General features: G+C 56.8%; 1 protein-coding gene across 1 annotated transcript; it reads right to left on the bottom strand.

Moving 5' to 3' along the window:
- Positions 1 to 1,819: 1,819 nt before the first annotated feature.
- On the bottom strand, positions 1,820 to 16,481 carry RRP1 (ribosomal RNA processing 1). Its single transcript, XM_023192336.1, has 13 exons — positions 16,251 to 16,481; positions 14,592 to 14,674; positions 13,389 to 13,446; positions 12,711 to 12,796; positions 10,863 to 10,924; positions 8,235 to 8,364; positions 8,092 to 8,156; positions 7,686 to 7,879; positions 6,205 to 6,281; positions 5,273 to 5,370; positions 5,008 to 5,027; positions 3,516 to 3,629; positions 1,820 to 2,406 (listed from the first exon to the last, which is right to left on the bottom strand). Exons 1-13 carry the CDS (start codon positions 16,381 to 16,383, stop codon positions 2,144 to 2,146), a joined length of 1,383 nt encoding a protein of 460 aa, XP_023048104.1. The 5' UTR covers positions 16,384 to 16,481; the 3' UTR covers positions 1,820 to 2,143.
- Between the last annotated feature and the right edge of the window lie 1,180 nt (positions 16,482 to 17,661).

The following is a 17,661-nucleotide window of genomic DNA, read 5'->3' on the forward strand; positions in this document are numbered from 1 at the left end:
GCGCCTGTAGTCCCAGCTACTTGGGAGGCTGAGGCAGGAGAATGGCATAAACCCAGGAGGCAGAGCTTGCAGTGAGCTGAGATCCGGCCACTGCACTCCAGCCTGGGTGACAGAGCAAGACTCCGTCTCAAAAATAAATAAATAAAAATTAAAAATAAATAAATAAATAATTTAAAAATAAAAAAATGAGAGACTACCAATAGGAGAGGAATTCAGTAATTTATGTCATAAATACAATGCGGTTATTTAAAACTATTCTGAAGATGGGGAATGTGTACCCAGCATGGCCTGGAAACAGCCAGAGCATGACGGTGCCAGCGCAGTCGTGAAAAACCTCTCCCTGTGAACACACTCGTGAAAGATCCAAAGTCACTGTGGCTTCTGGTTTCACAACTGCAATTCGACGTGACTTATTTGCTTTTTTCCAGAAACTTCTGTTAGCATGGGTGTTGCCTTAGCTTTTGACCAAAGAAACTTCAACAAAAACAACAAAGCATTATTATGTACCCCGTTCCCTTCCAAAGGCCTCCCGACAGGCCCTGCTGGGGGTGAAGAGGCCAGGCCCAAGGAACACTGCCTGGGCCCAGGGGACACTGCCCAGGCCTGGCACTTGCCACCAGCCATTTATGTTTAACCCCCATTTTTTTTTTTTTTTGAGACAGAGTTTCGCTCTCGTTGTCCAGGCTGCAGTGCAGTGGCACGATCTTGGCTCACCACAACCTCCGCCTCCCAGGTTCAAGCGATTCTCCTGCCTCAGCCTCCCAAGTAGTTGGGATTACAGGCGTGTGCCACCACACCCGGCTAATTTTGTATTTTTAGTAGAGATGGGGTTTCTTTCTCTATGTTGGTCGGGCTGGTCTCAAACTCCCGACCTCAGGTGATCTGGCCACCTCGGCCTCCCAAAGTGCTAGGGTTACAGGCGTGAGCCACTGTGCCGGGCCACGCTTGTCTTTTTACGTTACTTTGGGGAAAGAACCCTAACCTCCTAAAATAGCGTCCCTGGCCTGCCTTCTCCTTAGCCCCTAGCTGCATCCTTAGCCTGCCCCAGCCGCCCAGCTGAGTGGGACTGAAGGTGTCACCAGGTGCCACCTCCCCGGGGTCGAGGGACACTCGAATACAGCAGGGTTTTAGAGAACTGGGTGCAGTTCAGGGTCTGCACAATGCCAGCCACAGCCTGGAGGTCCTTCCTGGTCCCAGGCCCACTCCAAGCCCAGGCCTCTCGCTAGACCCCACACGGCCTGGCTGGCTGGGCACCCATGGAACAGAAGAAGCGGGCAAAACCCAACACAGCAGCCCCTTGTCACCTATACAGGCTGTGGCCACAGCGCTGGCGGCAGATGAACCCTTGTTCTGAGCAGGTGGCTAGCCCTAGTGACAGGTCTCCATCGCCACAGTGGGGACCCGCCACCTCCCTCACAGGCTCCTGCAGGCGTGCAGGGGAGAGGGACGGAGAGGATGAGGAGTGTGACCTGGCGGAGGGGATGGGGCGCGCAGCCTGCGGACCCACGGGTACCCAGGATGGCGGGTGCGCTCCTGCCTCCAGGGACGAGCCTCTTGCAGGAGCCAGGCCTTCCCATCACACACGCTCACCCTGGACAATCTGGGCCTTACTGGAGCTGAATTCACTGCACAACGCGACCCCAGACTGGGGGGAAGCAAAAAGCCCCGTCCAGACAGCCCTGTTAACAGCTGGGTGGCTCTGTGAAAGGAGAAATGTCTTACAAGATTTTTCCACAAACATGAATATAAACCACCACACTGCTCAGAGGCTGGCGGCTGCCACCTCCCACACGTCCGCAGGACACACCAGAAGCGACGCTTCCCCGGCAAGGGCCACGCGGCATTTTATTTTCTGAACCCCCACAGCGGGGGCGGCCAGTCCTGCTGCAGGTGGAGTTTCAAAAGGACTTTGACCTTTTGACCCAAGGTCATCACAGCCACAGGCGGAGGCTCTGGGAAAAGTCCAGCTCCTGGGACGCTGGCCCCTAATGACGGGCCCACCTCTCCAGTGCCGCCCTTCCCTCCTGCCTGGCACGGGAGTTCTGGAGCTGCAGTCCTGAGTCCAAGAACAGCCCAGTCAGCCTCACCCCTCGGTGCAAGGGCGGCCTGGCCTCCCTGCCTGCCTGTCCTGGGCCCAGCCACGTCACTCTCCACGTTTCTTCTTCTTCTCCGGCTCCTGGACATTGGCTGCCTTTGCTCGGGCACCAGCCGGCTGCCGGGGTGTCCTCCTTCTCTGGCGAGCTCCTCTCTGGCCACAGCCCCTGGGCTCATCTCGGAGCAGGGCCCGCTCAGCTGTGCCTGGCTGCTCACCAGCCTCTGCCCGCGCCTGGGGGTCGGCCCCCACACCCCTCCTCCTGCTCCTCTTCCTGTCCATGCCCAGGCTCGGGGGCTCCTTCTCACCTTTCCCTGACAAAACAGCAAGACCCCATGAGCCAGAGAATGCCAGCACGGGTTCCTTCCACTCACTCAGCTCGGGCTGAGGACGCCGGCACCACGGACCTGAGAGGACAACACGGCCACGCCAGCCAGCCAGACACATCCCGTGTCCAGCGTGGGCGCCAAGCTCTACCCACACGGCCCGGGGCCCCAGGGAGGGCTGACCTGGGAAGGACCAGCGTGAGGACAGGGACGTGAGACCCCGGAGCAAAGGCACAGAGTAGGCAGGACTGGGCTCAAGGTAGAAGGGGAGGCGGAAGAAGGATGCTGGGCCGTGCCAGGCCCTGAACGCCAGGGCCGACAGTGTTCACAAAACTTGCTGCACACAGAGAGCCACACAGACGGAGTCCGGTACGGGTGCAGGAACCAGGCCAAGGGCCGGCGGCAGAGGCCACTGCCCCATGGGAAATGAGACGGATGGGCCTCAGTGGCACGGGGCTCCGGGCAAGGGAAGGGGTGAATCCCTAGGCCCTAGGGCCGGTTTAGCAGGGAAAGAGTAACAGGGAAGGCTACCCAGTGTGGGGCAAAGCCACTGTCTCCCTCCTACGCACCCCATTCCTGCCATGGGCCCCGTGCCCTGCCCAGCACTGTGCTCAACCCCCTCCACTGCAGGTAGGCAGCTCCAGACCCTGGGTTGACCCTGATGAGGGCGACACATGCCAACCACACTCGTGTGGCCAGAGGCCCAAGAGGGAAGACAGGCCCTGAAATCAAGGACAGAAGTGGAGAGGCTCAGGAACCTCTGAGGGTGCGGCAAAGGAGGGGACGCGGCTTGGATCTAAGACAGAGGCATGGGAGGAGGCAGCCCAGCCAGGAGGACGTCTCCACATCGGGAGGGAGGGCAGCGCACACAGCTGGGGGGAGCTGCAGACAAGGACGGCAGGTAGGGGTGGCGAGGAGAGGTCTACAGGAGGGATGCCGAGGACAGGGCATTTCCGGGACATGCGGATAGTAGGCACCCAGGACGGAGGACTCGGCACTCATGCTTCAGGAGGAGACACTGTAGGCGACCCCCATCCCGGGGACAAGCAAGCAGGTGAGGAGGCCAGCTCCATGACTAACACACCAGCTAGTCCTACCTCTCTCGCGCTGCAACCGGAGCAGACGCTTCTGCTTCTTCGTCTTCTTCTGCCGCCTCCCTTCAAGCAGACGCCTGCAGGCCTTCTCCGGGATCTCGTCCTCAGGGAAGATGCCTGAGAACCAGGGCAGAAGTCAGGGGGCTCTGGGGGTATGCGGGCTTTTGGTTTGAGGCTCGCTGCTTCCAGCAGGCCCCAGCCAGCACCACCTCCCGACCATGTGTGTGAGAAAGTGCCCTGTTGTAATACCCAGGAGCAATGTGTTCAGTGCCACCACCACAGCTGAAATGAACCAGCTCAGACCCAAGTCCATTTGGAAAAGCCAGTTCCTGGAGCATCTAGGACACAGGTAGAGTATCCATGAACCGACATGCTTGGGACCAGCAGTGCTTTGGATGTCAGATTGTTTTGGAACGTCTGCTGTCATATTCACCAGTTCAACATCCCGAATCTGAAAATCCCAAATCCAAAACGTTCCGCTGAGCATTTCCCTGGAGCTTCCTGTCAGCACTCAGTTTTGGACTTGGCAGCATTTTGGATTTGGGGTTTCAGATTAGAAACACTCAACCTGTACACCAAAGTCTACAGCCTAAAAATGCCTATGCTGGCGGCACAAGGGAACTTTGGGCATCAAAACCTGCCAGACACACACGAACCTCATGCACCTCACTGGTGCACGCCGTCCTAAAAACCCCACACTACCAGCCCGGCAACACAGCGAAACCCTGTCTCTACAAAAACTAAAACAATTAGCCGGCGTGCGGCACGCGCCTGTGGTCCCAGCAATTGGGAGGCTGAAGTTGGAGGATCGCTTGAGCCCAGATCCAGGCTGCAGTGAGCTGTCATCACCCCACTGCTCTCCATCCTGGGCAACAGAGCGAGACACTGCCTCAAAAACTAAAAAAAGAAAACAAACCCTGGACTGTAACTCATGACACGCCGGCTGGTGGATGCAGGGGGCGTGGCGCTCGGAGAGAGGAGCTTAACACAAGACAAGAAGTGCTGATTCTGGAGCCGGAGGGACACGCAGGCGTCCCCTATAAAATCCTTCCAACTGAGCTGCAGCTCTGAAACTTCTCTTAAGGAAACAAAGGGAGAAACGCTTACATCTCTAACCATCAACCCCCCTAGGAAACGCTCCTTCCGATAACCTATGCCAGTTCCATCCGCCACACGCTGCCAGGAACAGACATGTGCCGCACAACAGACCAGCAGCAGCACCGTGGTCAGTGCTTGGGAGCCCCTGTGGCCGGCACTGTCTCTCAGGCTCTGGGGGACTCCAGTGGACACTCAAGTCTGAAAATCACTCAGCAAAACCCACAAAAACGAGAGCTGTGGAACCCTGAGCCCTGCCTCCCTGTCCCCCAGCAACACCACCAGGCCTCTCTGCAGAGAGACTCCACGTGCTATGAGGCCCCTGGAAGCAATCCGCTCCCACGAGGACGGAGCTCCACCTCCAAGGCGGTGCCACTGTCAGTGCCCGGCCGGTCCTCACCTCCTGCCAGGTCCTGCAGCCTGAAAGAGCAAGACAGACGGCCACTTACCACAGCTGCGGCTTCCGCAGGAGGAGGAAGCTCCAGCTAGAGGGGCTGTAGGGTCCTAGCCGGGGAACCCCAGGGGCTGTGCAGGGGTCTCAGGGTCCTAGCGGGGACCACCCCAGGGGCTGCAGAAGGACCAGGGCAAGGCGAAGGCACCCCGATCTGAGGAGGAAAGGGCAGCTCCAAGGGCAGCAGGGCAGACGCAGCCCCTCAGACACTCACTTCCGGACCACTTTGTAGAGACGCTTCCTGTTCTGAGACGGGGTGCTCTGGCGGCTGGCCATTTCAAACAGTCTGTTAGCAACTGCCTCGTAGTCAAACTGCGTCAAAAGACAGACGTCACAGAGCCGAGGTCAGTCACCCTCTGCATGCTCCGAGAACGTGGAACCCCTGAGACCCAGAGGGCACTTGGTCTTCACTTGCAGGTTCTTCACTCGGCTCACAAGAACACAGCCCACCCTCACTGAGGGTCCTGCAGCCCCGCCACTCTACAGCACAGCGGGCACCACACATGCTGCGGCGCACTGTGGGGCACGCACTGCCGGGCACACTCTGCGAGACGCACACTGCGGGGCACACGCCTGCCAGGAGCCTGCCTGCAGCTTTACAACTCTAGGAGTCACACACAGACAAGCACGAATAAAATAAGTTAATTTGATCGATTTTAACCCAAGAAGGCCATATTTTATTAAGTCTGCACATAATCATATTTAAAACTTAAAACATTTCAGTTTCCAATTTGCCTGAACTCAGACCCCACTGGCTGAGTGGACTCCTCACTGGGACCCACAGGCCAGCCGCTTGGCACACGCCATTTCATGCCGGGCCAGCACCCCAACAAAGGGGCCGCAGGAAATCTAGGGGGCTGCCCATGCGTGAGGCAAGAGGCCAGCGTGAGGTGAGGCCAGCCCTGGACAATGCAGGTCTGCCTCTGAGCCCACCATCCCAGGCCCCAGCCCCACTCTTAATGACCCCACTCGCCTGCAGGGGGCAGGGTCGGAGCACCCATCCCTCCTTCAAAGCTAACCCGTCTGGGTGACTCTCCATGCTGACGGCTGCCATCCTCCCTCCTAACGCCCCCCTCCTCTTCCAGGGCCAGCGGCAGCAGAGCAGGGCAAAGGCTGAGGGTGCAGCCACGAGCCCAGGGCACCCACCTGGAGGACAGGACCACCACTGTCCCTGTCATCACCTGTCTGCTCACCAGCCTCAGGGTCAGCCCTGCAGACAGAGCCTGGAACAAAAGGCAAAAGGGACCCCGTGAACTCAAAGACCTGCTCCCAACGTGTGCCAGCCCCAAACACCCAGGAACGGAGAGCCCGCTCCGTGCACCCTGGTCAGAGCGTGGGCACAGGCGGGAAGGCCCGCAGCTCAAGGCAGATACTAGGTGCCACGTGACCTTCAATCTCGTATGGACAGGACAAGAGGTGCCACCCCAGGCCTGGAAAGGAAAAAAGACGTCCCGGGGCACAGGTGCCTATACAGCCCTGAGTGGCTGACTACAAGCTGGCATCTCGGGCAACAAAGGCCATGTCAAAAGTTCCGGAAGTGAGGAGGGGTAGCTCAGTCCAGCCTCAAGGTGGCCTGGAACAGAAGCTGTGGGAGTTGACGTTTCAGTCAGGCGCTCAAGCTACGCTGGGCATTTGGGGCTTTGACGGCACTGTCTGCAGAAGAAAGGTTTCTGGGCAACAGGCAGCTGTGGGGCAGCATGTGACAAGGGTCTGCTCTGGAGGTGGCAGCCAGGGGCCAGCAGCAGGCACTGGAGGACCTGCCAGGCGCCTCGGCTACTGAGAAGGGCAAGGCAGGGACCAGGGAGACACGCATAGGGTGGCCGGGCCAGGTGCTGGGGGCGGTGGGGAGGGGTCTTCTGATGAGTAAGCCAAGGGGCACAGCGGCCACAGCACTGGGTCAGGGCACACGGGGGTTCTGGGCATGGTCGGAGACACACCCTCCACACCACCAGGATGCCGCACTCACAGCTCAGACCACCCAGCAGGCTTGGACAACGAGGGCAGCATCAAACCAGACACGGGCCAGGCTGGACCCCGCGGCTGCCCCCAGAGGCCTCTGGCAGGCAGTGAGGAGCGGGTCACTCCCCAGCAGCCAGGTGCCCTGAGTCTCAGGCCTGAACCCTGCCACGGTCAGTACGGACAGAGCTTGCTGTCCTCTGGCGAGACGGGCCGGGAACGAGGAACATGAGGAGCAAGTGGTTCACATCCCGTGCCACAGAGTGACGCCATGGGAGGACTGCCTGCGGGGCTGGGAGAGGCCACGAGGCTGAAAGAGGCCAGCCCCAGAGAGTGATGGGGGTCAGACGGTGGGAGGCACAGGGAGACTCGGCACCAAGGCAGGAACGAGGCCAGGGGGCCAACTGAGCTGGAGGCGTGCTGGTTAGACTGAGGAGCCCAGGGGTCTGGAGAGGGCGTGGAGCACACCAGAGGCTGGGGGGCTTGAGGGGAAACGACACGTGCTTGGTGCCCACAGAGGTCACTCTGGCTTCTATGCTGAGGATGGACTGTGGGGAGGGGCAGAGACAAGGGGACCAGGTGGAAGCTGGTGGGAGCAACCCAGCAGGAGACCACACTGGCTCGGCCCAGGACAGGCCCCAAGGAGGAGCCAGGCGTGCCGTGACCCCCACCTGCAGGCGGCTTTTCAGACGTCTTCTGGGACAGCGCATCTCCGCGCTCACCGCCCTCGGAGGACTCCTCGCTGTCCGACGCCGCCTCCTCATCCTGTGCGTCCAGTTCATTCAGGAGGTCTTCAATGGCAAGCGGGGCCTGCTCCACGATCGCTTCAAAGATGCCTCGAGTGATGTTGTTCAAAACCAGGGAACTGAGGGGCAGGGCAGAGGCCAGCGAGCAGGCCCGTTATGCTGGATTCCCAAGCAGAAGCCGCCGACTGCCCTGCGGCCTCCCCTCCACCCGCATGGCCAGCGGCCACTCTGCGACAGATTCTTCCCTGGAGGGAGCAGCCCCCCCAAAACGGCAGCCCCACAGAAGAACTCAGTGAAGGAGTCGGGTCCAACCAGGCCGCCCACCACTTACTCCTTGGTCCGGGCGGCGATTCTGCAGAAGGGGTCGATGAACTTCAGGTTCTGGTCTGCCGTAAGCTATGGGGAAAGCCAGCGGAGCTCACTCCCTCGTCCACAAATGCCCAGCTCCACCGCCCCGTCAGAGCCCAGCCTCACCTCCTCAGCACCCACTTTGGTCAGCTCCTCCAGGAAGATCTCAATGAAGTGGCTCTTCACCCCGGGGGGGGCCTGGCTGCTGGGGTGCAGGATCTCGCTCGTCAGCAGCTCTAGCAGCTCCTCGATCTGTCTGAGGAAAGGAAAAGCAAACATGACAGGCAGCCTCGGCAAGCCCCAAGACAGCCGTGCCCCCACTCTCCGGCGGTTACACGCTCGGATGGAAACCTAAGTGCGGGCAGGCGCCACTGTCTGCAAACAGGCCGGCCCGAAGTCCATGCAGGTGAAGATCAATGATCCTGGGGCTATTCCAGCACAAAGCAGTCTTACAATCAGAGAGTTAAGTGGCCATCACCGGCACCAGAACATACGGCCTGAGTTTGCATGTCAGCTACAAAATGCAACACGTGTAAACATTCAGATAGGCCTTCCCTCTGTCCTCAAAACTGCTACCAGAGAGAAAGTCTTGGCTGAGACGAGACACCCTGCCTGGTGTTCCTCTCCACTGTCTCCACTGGGTACCGCTGGGGAAGACACGTCAGGACGGCACAGACACAGAAAGGAAAGTGGAAGCCCAGAAAGAGGCCCAGGACCATGAGCCACCTTCTGGCTTCCCAGGCCCTGCCGCACGGCGCATGCCATCTGTGATGTGCACCAGAGCTCTCCCTGGCAGGCAGGTTTGATGGCATCACAGGCCCGGATCCGAAGACTAGACAGCCCCAGAGAATAATCTGTAGCGTCTAGACACATCTGGACATCCTGGGGTGCTCAGTAATGCAGCTGCCTAACTCGGATTTGTGACCTGTGTGATTTAGGAAGCTCCTCAGCAAGGCTGGAGAATCACTGGTGATGGAAAGGAGAAGTGATGCTCTCTAAGGCTCAGGAAAAAGGAGACAGAGGCAAGAACAGGTGCTGAGACCAAGAGGAAGACACACAGGTGCAAGGGACCGACTTCCAGGCCACGGACAATGCCATGGATATTAATGACAGCCCGGTTATGCCTGCAGGAGATCCAAGAGGGCAGGAAAAGTGGACCCCACTGTCAGCACTGGGACCCCAGGCACTGGGGGAAGCCACCAGGGTCTTCCAAATGATTCCGGTACTGAATTCTCAGTTACAGGGAGGAAAAATACTCTTGGAGTAATAAGCCAAAAATAGTTCACAAAAATCACCCCTTTACCATTTAATTCAGCTTAAGTCATGAGACCCCTACCGGGTAATCCACAATGCTAAGGCCTAGAATGAGTAAGAGACTCCCGGCATCAGAGTCCTGCCAGGGAACTCAAGAATGAAAATCCCTCCAAACCAGAGGCACCGCTGCCCTAACTGCAAAATCACCCACGCAACTCAAAGCTGGAGAAACTCAGGCAACCACAGTCCAATTCCTGCTGATTCTTTTCTTATTATTTATTTATTTATTTATTTATTTATTTATTTATTGAGACGGAGTCTCGCTCTGTCGTCCAGGCTGGAGTGCAGTGGCCGGATCTCAGCTCACTGCAAGCTCCGCCTCCTGGGTTCACGCCATTCTCCTGCCTCAGCCTCCCCAGTAGCTGGGATTACAGGCGCCCGCCACCTCGCCCAGCTAGTTTTTTGTATTTTTTAGTAGAGACGGGGTTTCACCATGTTAGCCAGGATGGTCTCAATCTCCTGACCTCGTGATCCGCCCATCTCAGCCTCCCAAAGTGCTGGGATTACAGGCTTGAGCCACCGCACCTGGCGATTCTTTTTTTAAAAAAACAAAACAAAACAAGACAAAACCCAGAATCTCACTCTAGGCTACAGTGCAGTGGCTCAGTCATGGATCACTGCAGCCTCAAACTCCTGGGCTCAAGTGATCCCCTCGCCCCACCATAACCAGCCTGCTGATTCTTTTTTATGTATTTATCTAATTTTTGTATTTTTAGTAAAGACAGGGTTTCACTGTGGTGGCCAGAATGGTTTTGATCTCTTGACCTAGTGATCTGCCTGCCTCGGCCTCCCAAAGTGCTGGGATTACAGGCGTAAGCCATCGCGCCGGGCCAATTTACATAATTTTAGAATTAGGAGCAATTAAAATTGCTTACAACTTTGGGAGGCCCAGGCAGGCAGACTGCTTGAGGCCAAGAGTTTGAGACCAGCCTGGGCAACAGGACAGAACTAATCTCTACCAAAAATACAAAAATTACGCGGGCCTGGTGATGCACACCTGCAGTCCCAGCCAGCTGGGCGGCTGAGGCAGGAGGATCACTTGAGCCCAGGAGGTCAAGGCTGTAGTTGAGCCAAGATCACGCCACTGCACTCCAGCCTAGGCAACAGTGAGACCTATTTCAAAAAAACAAAAAGCATTGCTAACGGAGCGGAACATGCCGTGTTTTTTTAAGAAGCGCCTCAGCTGGACACCCTTTCATTAAAAAACTCCCTCCTGACTCCCAGTGAGAACTGACCTCCAAGCCTGAGGATAAATGGCATCATTTCCACAAACACACAAACTAATTTTTACTTTAAAAAATATCTTATCTCTAAGCACAACTAGGGGCACGCTTTAATGTAAAGGCTGACATCTCCTTATGACAAAGAATCCAATGACAAACACACGACTGTGGTCCCTGAGAGCAGCATCCCCCCACAGCAGGCCCGCCGCGCACCCACCTTTCTTCCCAGCCTCGCATCTTCAGAACCTTCAAGGACTCGTTCAGGACCATCCTCATGAGCTTAGACACAGAAGGAGGTTCGTGTTAGCAGAAGCCCAGCCCTGCTTCACCAGACCACCCTTCCCCATGCACCACGAGCCACTGCGGGATAAAGCCACAGTCGCGGTCACCTCTGCTGGCCCCAGGCACACAGCCGGCCCCCAGAGCTGCTGACAGACAGACGCTGGAGGATACAACACCAAGCCCTCAGAATCCCGGGCTGAGAACGCGCCCCTCTCCCCAGCTCCAAGGCCCCAGCTGGCTGGAAGCAGGCACACGGTGGGGGAGGGAATAGGGACAGTCCTATGACTCCAGTCCATAAACCAGGGCTGAAACAGACAGTCCTTGATTCATAAGGGAGAACCAGGAAAGAGGCACAGCTACCCCCACAGGCAGTGGAGCCCTCCGCAAAACCAGGTGTGAAACACGGCTGGCCCTCACCAGGCTCTCCCCACTGGGGAGAACACAGCTCACTTCCTCTGCGGTCCGCTACGCAGTGAGGGCGCTCCCGCCAAGCCGCACCCGTGAATGAAGCTCCAGATCTGCCCCCCAATGCTATTTCCCTCCATGGGACTCAACACCCTTCTGCAGTTGTCCCCGCTTTAGGCTACTGACCCAGCACGCCCACACGCCCACAGTGAGGTCTGAGCCGCAGTCAATAGCAGCAGAGGACACACAGACCCCCAGGAGCCCCGATGACAGAGCACAGCCCAGCAGCCAGGACACTGTTCTTGCAGACACGGGAGGCCTATCCCCCACGCCACCCTGCAGTGCCACTGAGGCCGGCCCTGACACAAGGCTGTGCTGCCAGACTCAGTCACCCAAGGGGCCCGGAAACGAGCCATGGAAAGCAGAACGCATCCGTCCAAGCACCCAGCAGCTGCATCTCAGCAAACCAGTAGGGCGGCCTCCCTGCAGAGCCCCGTAGTTCCTAAGAGTTTGCACTCTGTCAAGTGCATGGCCGGGCTCCTGGCCTGCCCTGGAGCCTCCTTCCTTCTTGAGCTCCAGGCTTTTCCCACCCTGGTCTCCAATTCTAGAATCACTGGTATGTACACTGTCCGTACAATCCTGGCCCGAATCTGAGCTGGACACTGAAGCCAGAATGGCAGATCAACATCTGTCCTCAGTGAGGCCCAGCCATGGCCCCTTTCAGGGTTCCCATTGGGTGACTGACTCCTACAAGTGACAATGTCCCTATATCTCAGATCTGCTCTAAGGTTACAATGACCACCACCTCAGTAAGGAGACCTCACGGTTCAACAAGAGGGAAGGAGGGAATGAGAGAAGCAGGTCCGGGCAGCAACACGCTGCACTTCTAAACCCCAGTGTTCTCCAGCATTCTCAAGGCAAATCAGCACCCTGAATGGGGGTGCAATGCGGGAGGAGGGAAAGGAAGTCCCGCACTGTGACCCAGCCATCCCAGCCTCACAGGCACTCCAGGGCTCCCGCTAGGGCCCGACCACAGCTCTGGAGTCTGCGCCTCCAAACGCACGGCCTCCTCAGTAAAGTAACAACAGTGTCACCGTGGACTCTCACCAGGAGGGCAATCGTCACTTTCCTTCTCTGAACCAGAAGTTTGTGTGGTGTTTTAGGGGTCGGATTCCTCGTCCATTCAATGACCCTCAGAGACCGACAATGCTGCAGAGCCCTGGGCAGGGACGCCCAGAGCCTCGGCTCCACCTCCCACCCCGGCTTCAGGGTCGCACTGCCCCAGGTCGCCTCCCTGCCCAGGTGCTGCCTGTTTCTGCTGGGCCGGACACTGAGACCCATGCTGCCCCCGCCGCCGGCGCCCTGGCGGCTGCCTCACCATGTAGAACTTATCCAGGCGCAGCCTGTCGATGCCCGTCCACTCGCGATTCATGGTCTGCCAGAAGGCCTGAAGGAACAGGTGCTCTGGAGGAGTAATAAGCCAGAAGGGAACGACTGAGGAGCACGAAGCCACTCTGGGAAGTGAGGTGAGAACATGGAGGAACCTTTCTTTACACATTATAAATAATAAATATAACGCTGATGCCCAGGCCCTACCCCTAGAACTGGGTCTTGCTGGACCAGGATCTGGACATCAGAAATTTTAGAGGTTCCTCAAGTGAGTTCCACAGACAGGCAGGGTAAGAACTTCTCAACTCCGGTCACCAGAGAGCAGAGGAGTTAGAAAATCAACTGCAGGAACCTCACAACCATCAGGCGGAATTCAGTCAAATCTCTTGGTGACATTACCCTGGCTTTTCATTTTATTTTTAAAATGTAAGATATTGGCCCATTAGACTCAAAATGAGTGCTTTGGGTAAATGAGCTAATCCACGTTGAACACTTACACCAGCATTTCACACATGCTAAGCACCCACAGACACCAGCTGGCGCTCTCTCGCTCTTAGGCATTCCTTACTCTGGATTTGAGAACGCAAACCCTCCTGCGTCTGGTGGCTCTGATGCTCAGAGGTTCTGACATCTACAAACGTACCCAACTCTGGCAGAGCATACTCACGTGCCTCCGTGGTCTGAAAAGCATGAACGAGCTGGGAAATGGTCCTTCCTAATTCTTCCTGTGCAGGAAACAACAAAAACGCCCTCAGCCCCTAAAGCATGAGGCTCTCACAATGACACACACACAACCACCCACTCACTCACTCATCACAGAGAGTCGGCTTCCAGGGGGTCTCAGCTCAGTGGACTGGAGGTTTCACCCCTGCTGCAAAAGACCCCTCTACATCCGGGGTCAACAGCCTCTCACACAACCACGGCAGGCACTGCCCTACTGACAGGGGCTGTGCTAAAGCCACAGAGTCATGGTTAAAGAGGGACATGGGAGAGCAGAAGGGAGCCTTGGGACTCATAGCCCCCTAACCATCAGGAGGAGGAGGGCTGCGAGATCCCATAGATCATTCGCTATCTGCCTACATCACTGCGCCACACATGGCCCAGGGCACTTGCTAAGAGACATTTCATAGCCTCCCCTTGAATTTAACTAAGTATCCTCACCACCCACGAGATTCTGAAGGAGAGCACAAAAGTCACAATTTGAGAAACAACGTTTGAAAAGGGCTAGCAGGAGAAGTGCTTGTCTCAGGAGACTTGAATTCAGCCCCTTGGTTTCCACTATTTTAGCAGTTGTTTGCAACCCAGGACAAACACAAAACCCAGTTTTCACCCATATGCCAGTGCGGCTATGGTGCACAACTCAATCACATCAACAACCTCAGCAAGTGTAAAACTCACCGAACCAAAGGCCCACACCCACCAGCCATGCAGAACCAAGCATCAAGGCTATACGACCTCCCCACGGTCTCTGGCCATATTAAAACTGGGTGAACTAGGCCGGGCGCCGTGGTTCACACCTGTAATCCCAGCACTTTGGGAGGCTGAGGCAGACAGATCACGAGGTCAGGAGTTCAAGACCGGCCTAGCCAACATGATGAAACTCCGTCTCTACTAAAAATACAAAAAATTAGCGGGGCATGGTGGCGGGCGTCTGTAATCCCAGCTACTAGGGAGGCTGAGGCAGGAGAACTGCTTTAAACGGAAGGCGGAGGTTGCAGTGGGCTGAGATTGCGCCAGTGCACTCCAGCCTGGGCAACAAGAGCGAAACTCCGTCTTAAAAAAAAAAAAAGAAAAAAAAACTGAGTCGACCAGATGCCCATCCATCCTCCCCCGCTGCTTCTGCACCTTCTCTGCTGCTCACTCCACTCACCTGGAGGAGCGGCTTGTCCTGCATCCACATGCAATAGAACAGTCCCTTCCACACCTTCAGCAGCTCGTCGTGAGTAAAACCACCTGCAGCAAAACAGCAACATTTGGACCAAATGAACCCCGCACCTTCCAGTGCCAGGAAGGAAGCCACAGAAACGTGACTGCCTGAATGAGACCAAAGTCCCACTTACTGTAAACGCAACTGGGGGGCAAAATCTGGCCCTCCCCTTCAAACAATCCTAACCCAGAACCTGCTGTGCCTGTGGCTGTGCGGCTCCTCCAGGTAACTGCCACTTTGCGCACTCAGTACAACTGACCGAGAACCTACAAGGTATCAGGCACCGTACTCGATTTTGGAAATTCAAAATTGTGAACCTCCACCGTTTCCCAAACTGATCAGTGGCCACACAGGATAATCTGCTGGCGATATTCATCCAGCATTACACTGAGCGTTTCTGCACTTTCCTGTAACATATCTCAAATATCAAAAAAAAGAAAGTGAACTCAGGCATTCAGACTAGCTAGGGAGAGAAACAGAAATTACTCAGGCCAGGTGCAGTGGCTCATGCCTGTACTCCCAGCACTTTGGAATTGAGTGCTGAGGCGGGATCACTTGAAGCCAGGAGTTCAAGACCAGCCTGGGCAACATAGGAATACCCCAATACAAACACTACTAAATTTAGCTGGCCTGGTGGCACAGCGCCCCCCCGTGGTCCCAGTTACTGGGGAGGCTGAGATGGGAGGCTCACTTGAGCCTGGGAGGTAGAGGCTGCAGTGAGCCATAATGGTTCCAATGCACTCCTCCACCCTGGATGACAGCGAGGTCTGTCTCACTCAGAAACACACACAAAAAAGTTTAATTTAAAACATTACTCAGTTGACATTCACTTAAGTCCTATGTTTGGCAAGCTGTTCCTGTAGCAGTGGTTCTCAAGCTGAGTGTGGGGAGCGGTATCACTCCAACAGCTTCATAAAGCAGATGCTAGCCCTGATTTGGCGGGGCTGGGACCCTACAACTTGCATTTCTTTCTTTTCTTTTGTAATGGAAATGGAGTCTTGCTATGTTGCCCAGGCTGGATTCCTGGGCTCTTGCGATCCTCCCACCTCGGCATCCTGAGTGGCTGGGATTACCAGCTTGGGCCACTGCGCCCGGCATAGAATCTGCATTTCTAACAAATGTCCAGGGGATGCTACTGCTGATGGGGGACCACGCTCGGAGAACCACCAGGTACCACGAACAAGAAGTAGATTCTCGGCCCTCAGAGAGATACCCTGAGTGGAAATCGGAAAACAATCCAATAATTACGCAAACAAAAAACTGCTAACAGCGGGAAATGCTGCCACGAGGGAAAAATACTGGGTGCCTAAACAGCAGGGCAGCAGGAGTACATGGTCTACTTGAGGGAGGGGACGTCTGAGCTAGGCAAGGAGTCGGGGCTGGGGAGGAGCGTCCTCGCAGAGGGACCAGAAGTCACCGCACCACGAGGCAAAGCGGCCGCGGGGACCGCGGACCGGTAGCAGCAGGAACATGCCCACGGGCCCCGCCTGCCCGGCCACGGGCCCATAAGACTCCGAGGGCCCCCAGCCCCGGCCGCCACCGCCCACACCCGCCCCAGCCCAGCCGGCCCCCGAGACGCCAGCCGCCCACACCCCCACCAACCTGCGGCCCGCTGAGTCCTGGCGACGATGTATTTCCGGAGTTTCCTCACCGCCCGGTCCCGGGTCACCTGCTCATTCCCCGCCAGGCGCTGAGCCAGCTGGATCTCAGGCGGGAGCTGCAAGCGCGAAACCATGACGGCGGCGGCCGAGACCCCCTGTCTCGGGGTGTCCTAGTACCAAACACACGGAGCACGCGCCGCCCGCGCCCGCCTCCTCCTGGTCCCGGCGCGCGGCGTGACGTCACAGCCCGCGACACCGCCCAGGCACACGTCACCGCCGCGCAGTGGCCGAGCCGCGCAACTGCAGCCCCCGGAGGTTGGCCAGAGGGCGCGCGCTCCCTGCCTGTGCGCACGCGCGGAACCGTCGAGCGCGCGCCTGCGCCTGCGCCTCGCTGGGGCTGCGGTTGGCCGGGATTGTGAGGCAGAGATCTGTTGTTTTTTAATCTTACTTTATTCATAAGCCCCCTTGTATTTTTATCCTGAGACAGGGTCTCGCTCTGTCGCCCAGGCTGGAGTGCAGTGGCGCGATCTCGGCTCACGACAGCCTCAGCCTCGCGGGATCCAGGGATCCTCCAGCCTCAGCCTCCGGAGGAGCTGGGACCACGGGCGCCACCACTCTCGGCTTGAAACTTTATTTTTAAAACCAGGGGGTGGCTGGATTTGGCCTAGGACCATAGTTTGCCATCCCCTGAAGCAGAAAACTGTTCTTTAGTTTTAGAAATAACTGTTGAATTCTTTGGTAAAGGTGACGTGTCATGATGTCTGCAGTTCATTCTGCAAAAAAGTAAATCACTACACGCACATATGTGTATGCAGATAAGCAACCAAGTCAAACTGTTAACAATCGTGTAGTCTACAGGCAGGAATACAGGTCTTTTCCAGCACAGAATTTTGTTTCTGTGCTGGAAAATATATATTGGCCTGGACAACATGGCGAAACCCTGTCTCTCCAAAAAAAATACAAAAAGTAGCCGAGTTTGGTGGGTGTGTGCCTGTAGTCCCAGCTACTGGGTGGGAGGGGATGGGGACTGAGGTGGGAGGATTGCTTTAGGCCGGGAGCTCCAGGCTGCAGTGAGCTGAGATCATGCCATTGCACTCCAGCCTAAGCAACAGGGCAAGACCCTGTCTCCCCACCTCAAAAAAAAGAAAATATATACTGTGCGACATACAAGGAAGACATGTTCATTTCCTGTGGCTTTAAATGACAGAAGATTATTCTCTCACAGCTCTGGAGGCCAGAAGGCCGAGACCAAGGCGTCCGCAGAAACATGTTCCCTCTGAAGGCTCCAGGGGAAGGTCCTTCCTGCCGCCTCCAGCTTCTGGCGGGTCCCAGTGCTCCACGGCCTCATCTCCCCAGACTCTGTCTCCATCTTCTCGGGGCCCCCTCCCTGTGTCTGTCTTCACAAGAGTTCT

The sequence above is a fragment of the Piliocolobus tephrosceles genome, chromosome 19, assembly GCF_002776525.5.
Source record: "Piliocolobus tephrosceles isolate RC106 chromosome 19, ASM277652v3, whole genome shotgun sequence".
Lineage (NCBI taxonomy): Eukaryota > Metazoa > Chordata > Mammalia > Primates > Cercopithecidae > Piliocolobus > Piliocolobus tephrosceles.

Coding starts and splice junctions, on each gene's coding strand:
- RRP1 (XM_023192336.1), bottom strand. CDS start 16,383: ATGGTTTCGCGCTTGCAGCTCCCGCCTGAGATCCAGCTGGCTCAGCGC. Junction 13,447..14,591: donor AGGACAAGCCGCTCCTCCAG/GTGAGTGGAGTG, acceptor TTTCCTGCACAG/GAAGAATTAGGAAGGACCAT. Junction 5,028..5,272: donor CTCTACAAAGTGGTCCGGAA/GTGAGTGTCTGA, acceptor TTGCTCTTTCAG/GCTGCAGGACCTGGCAGGAG.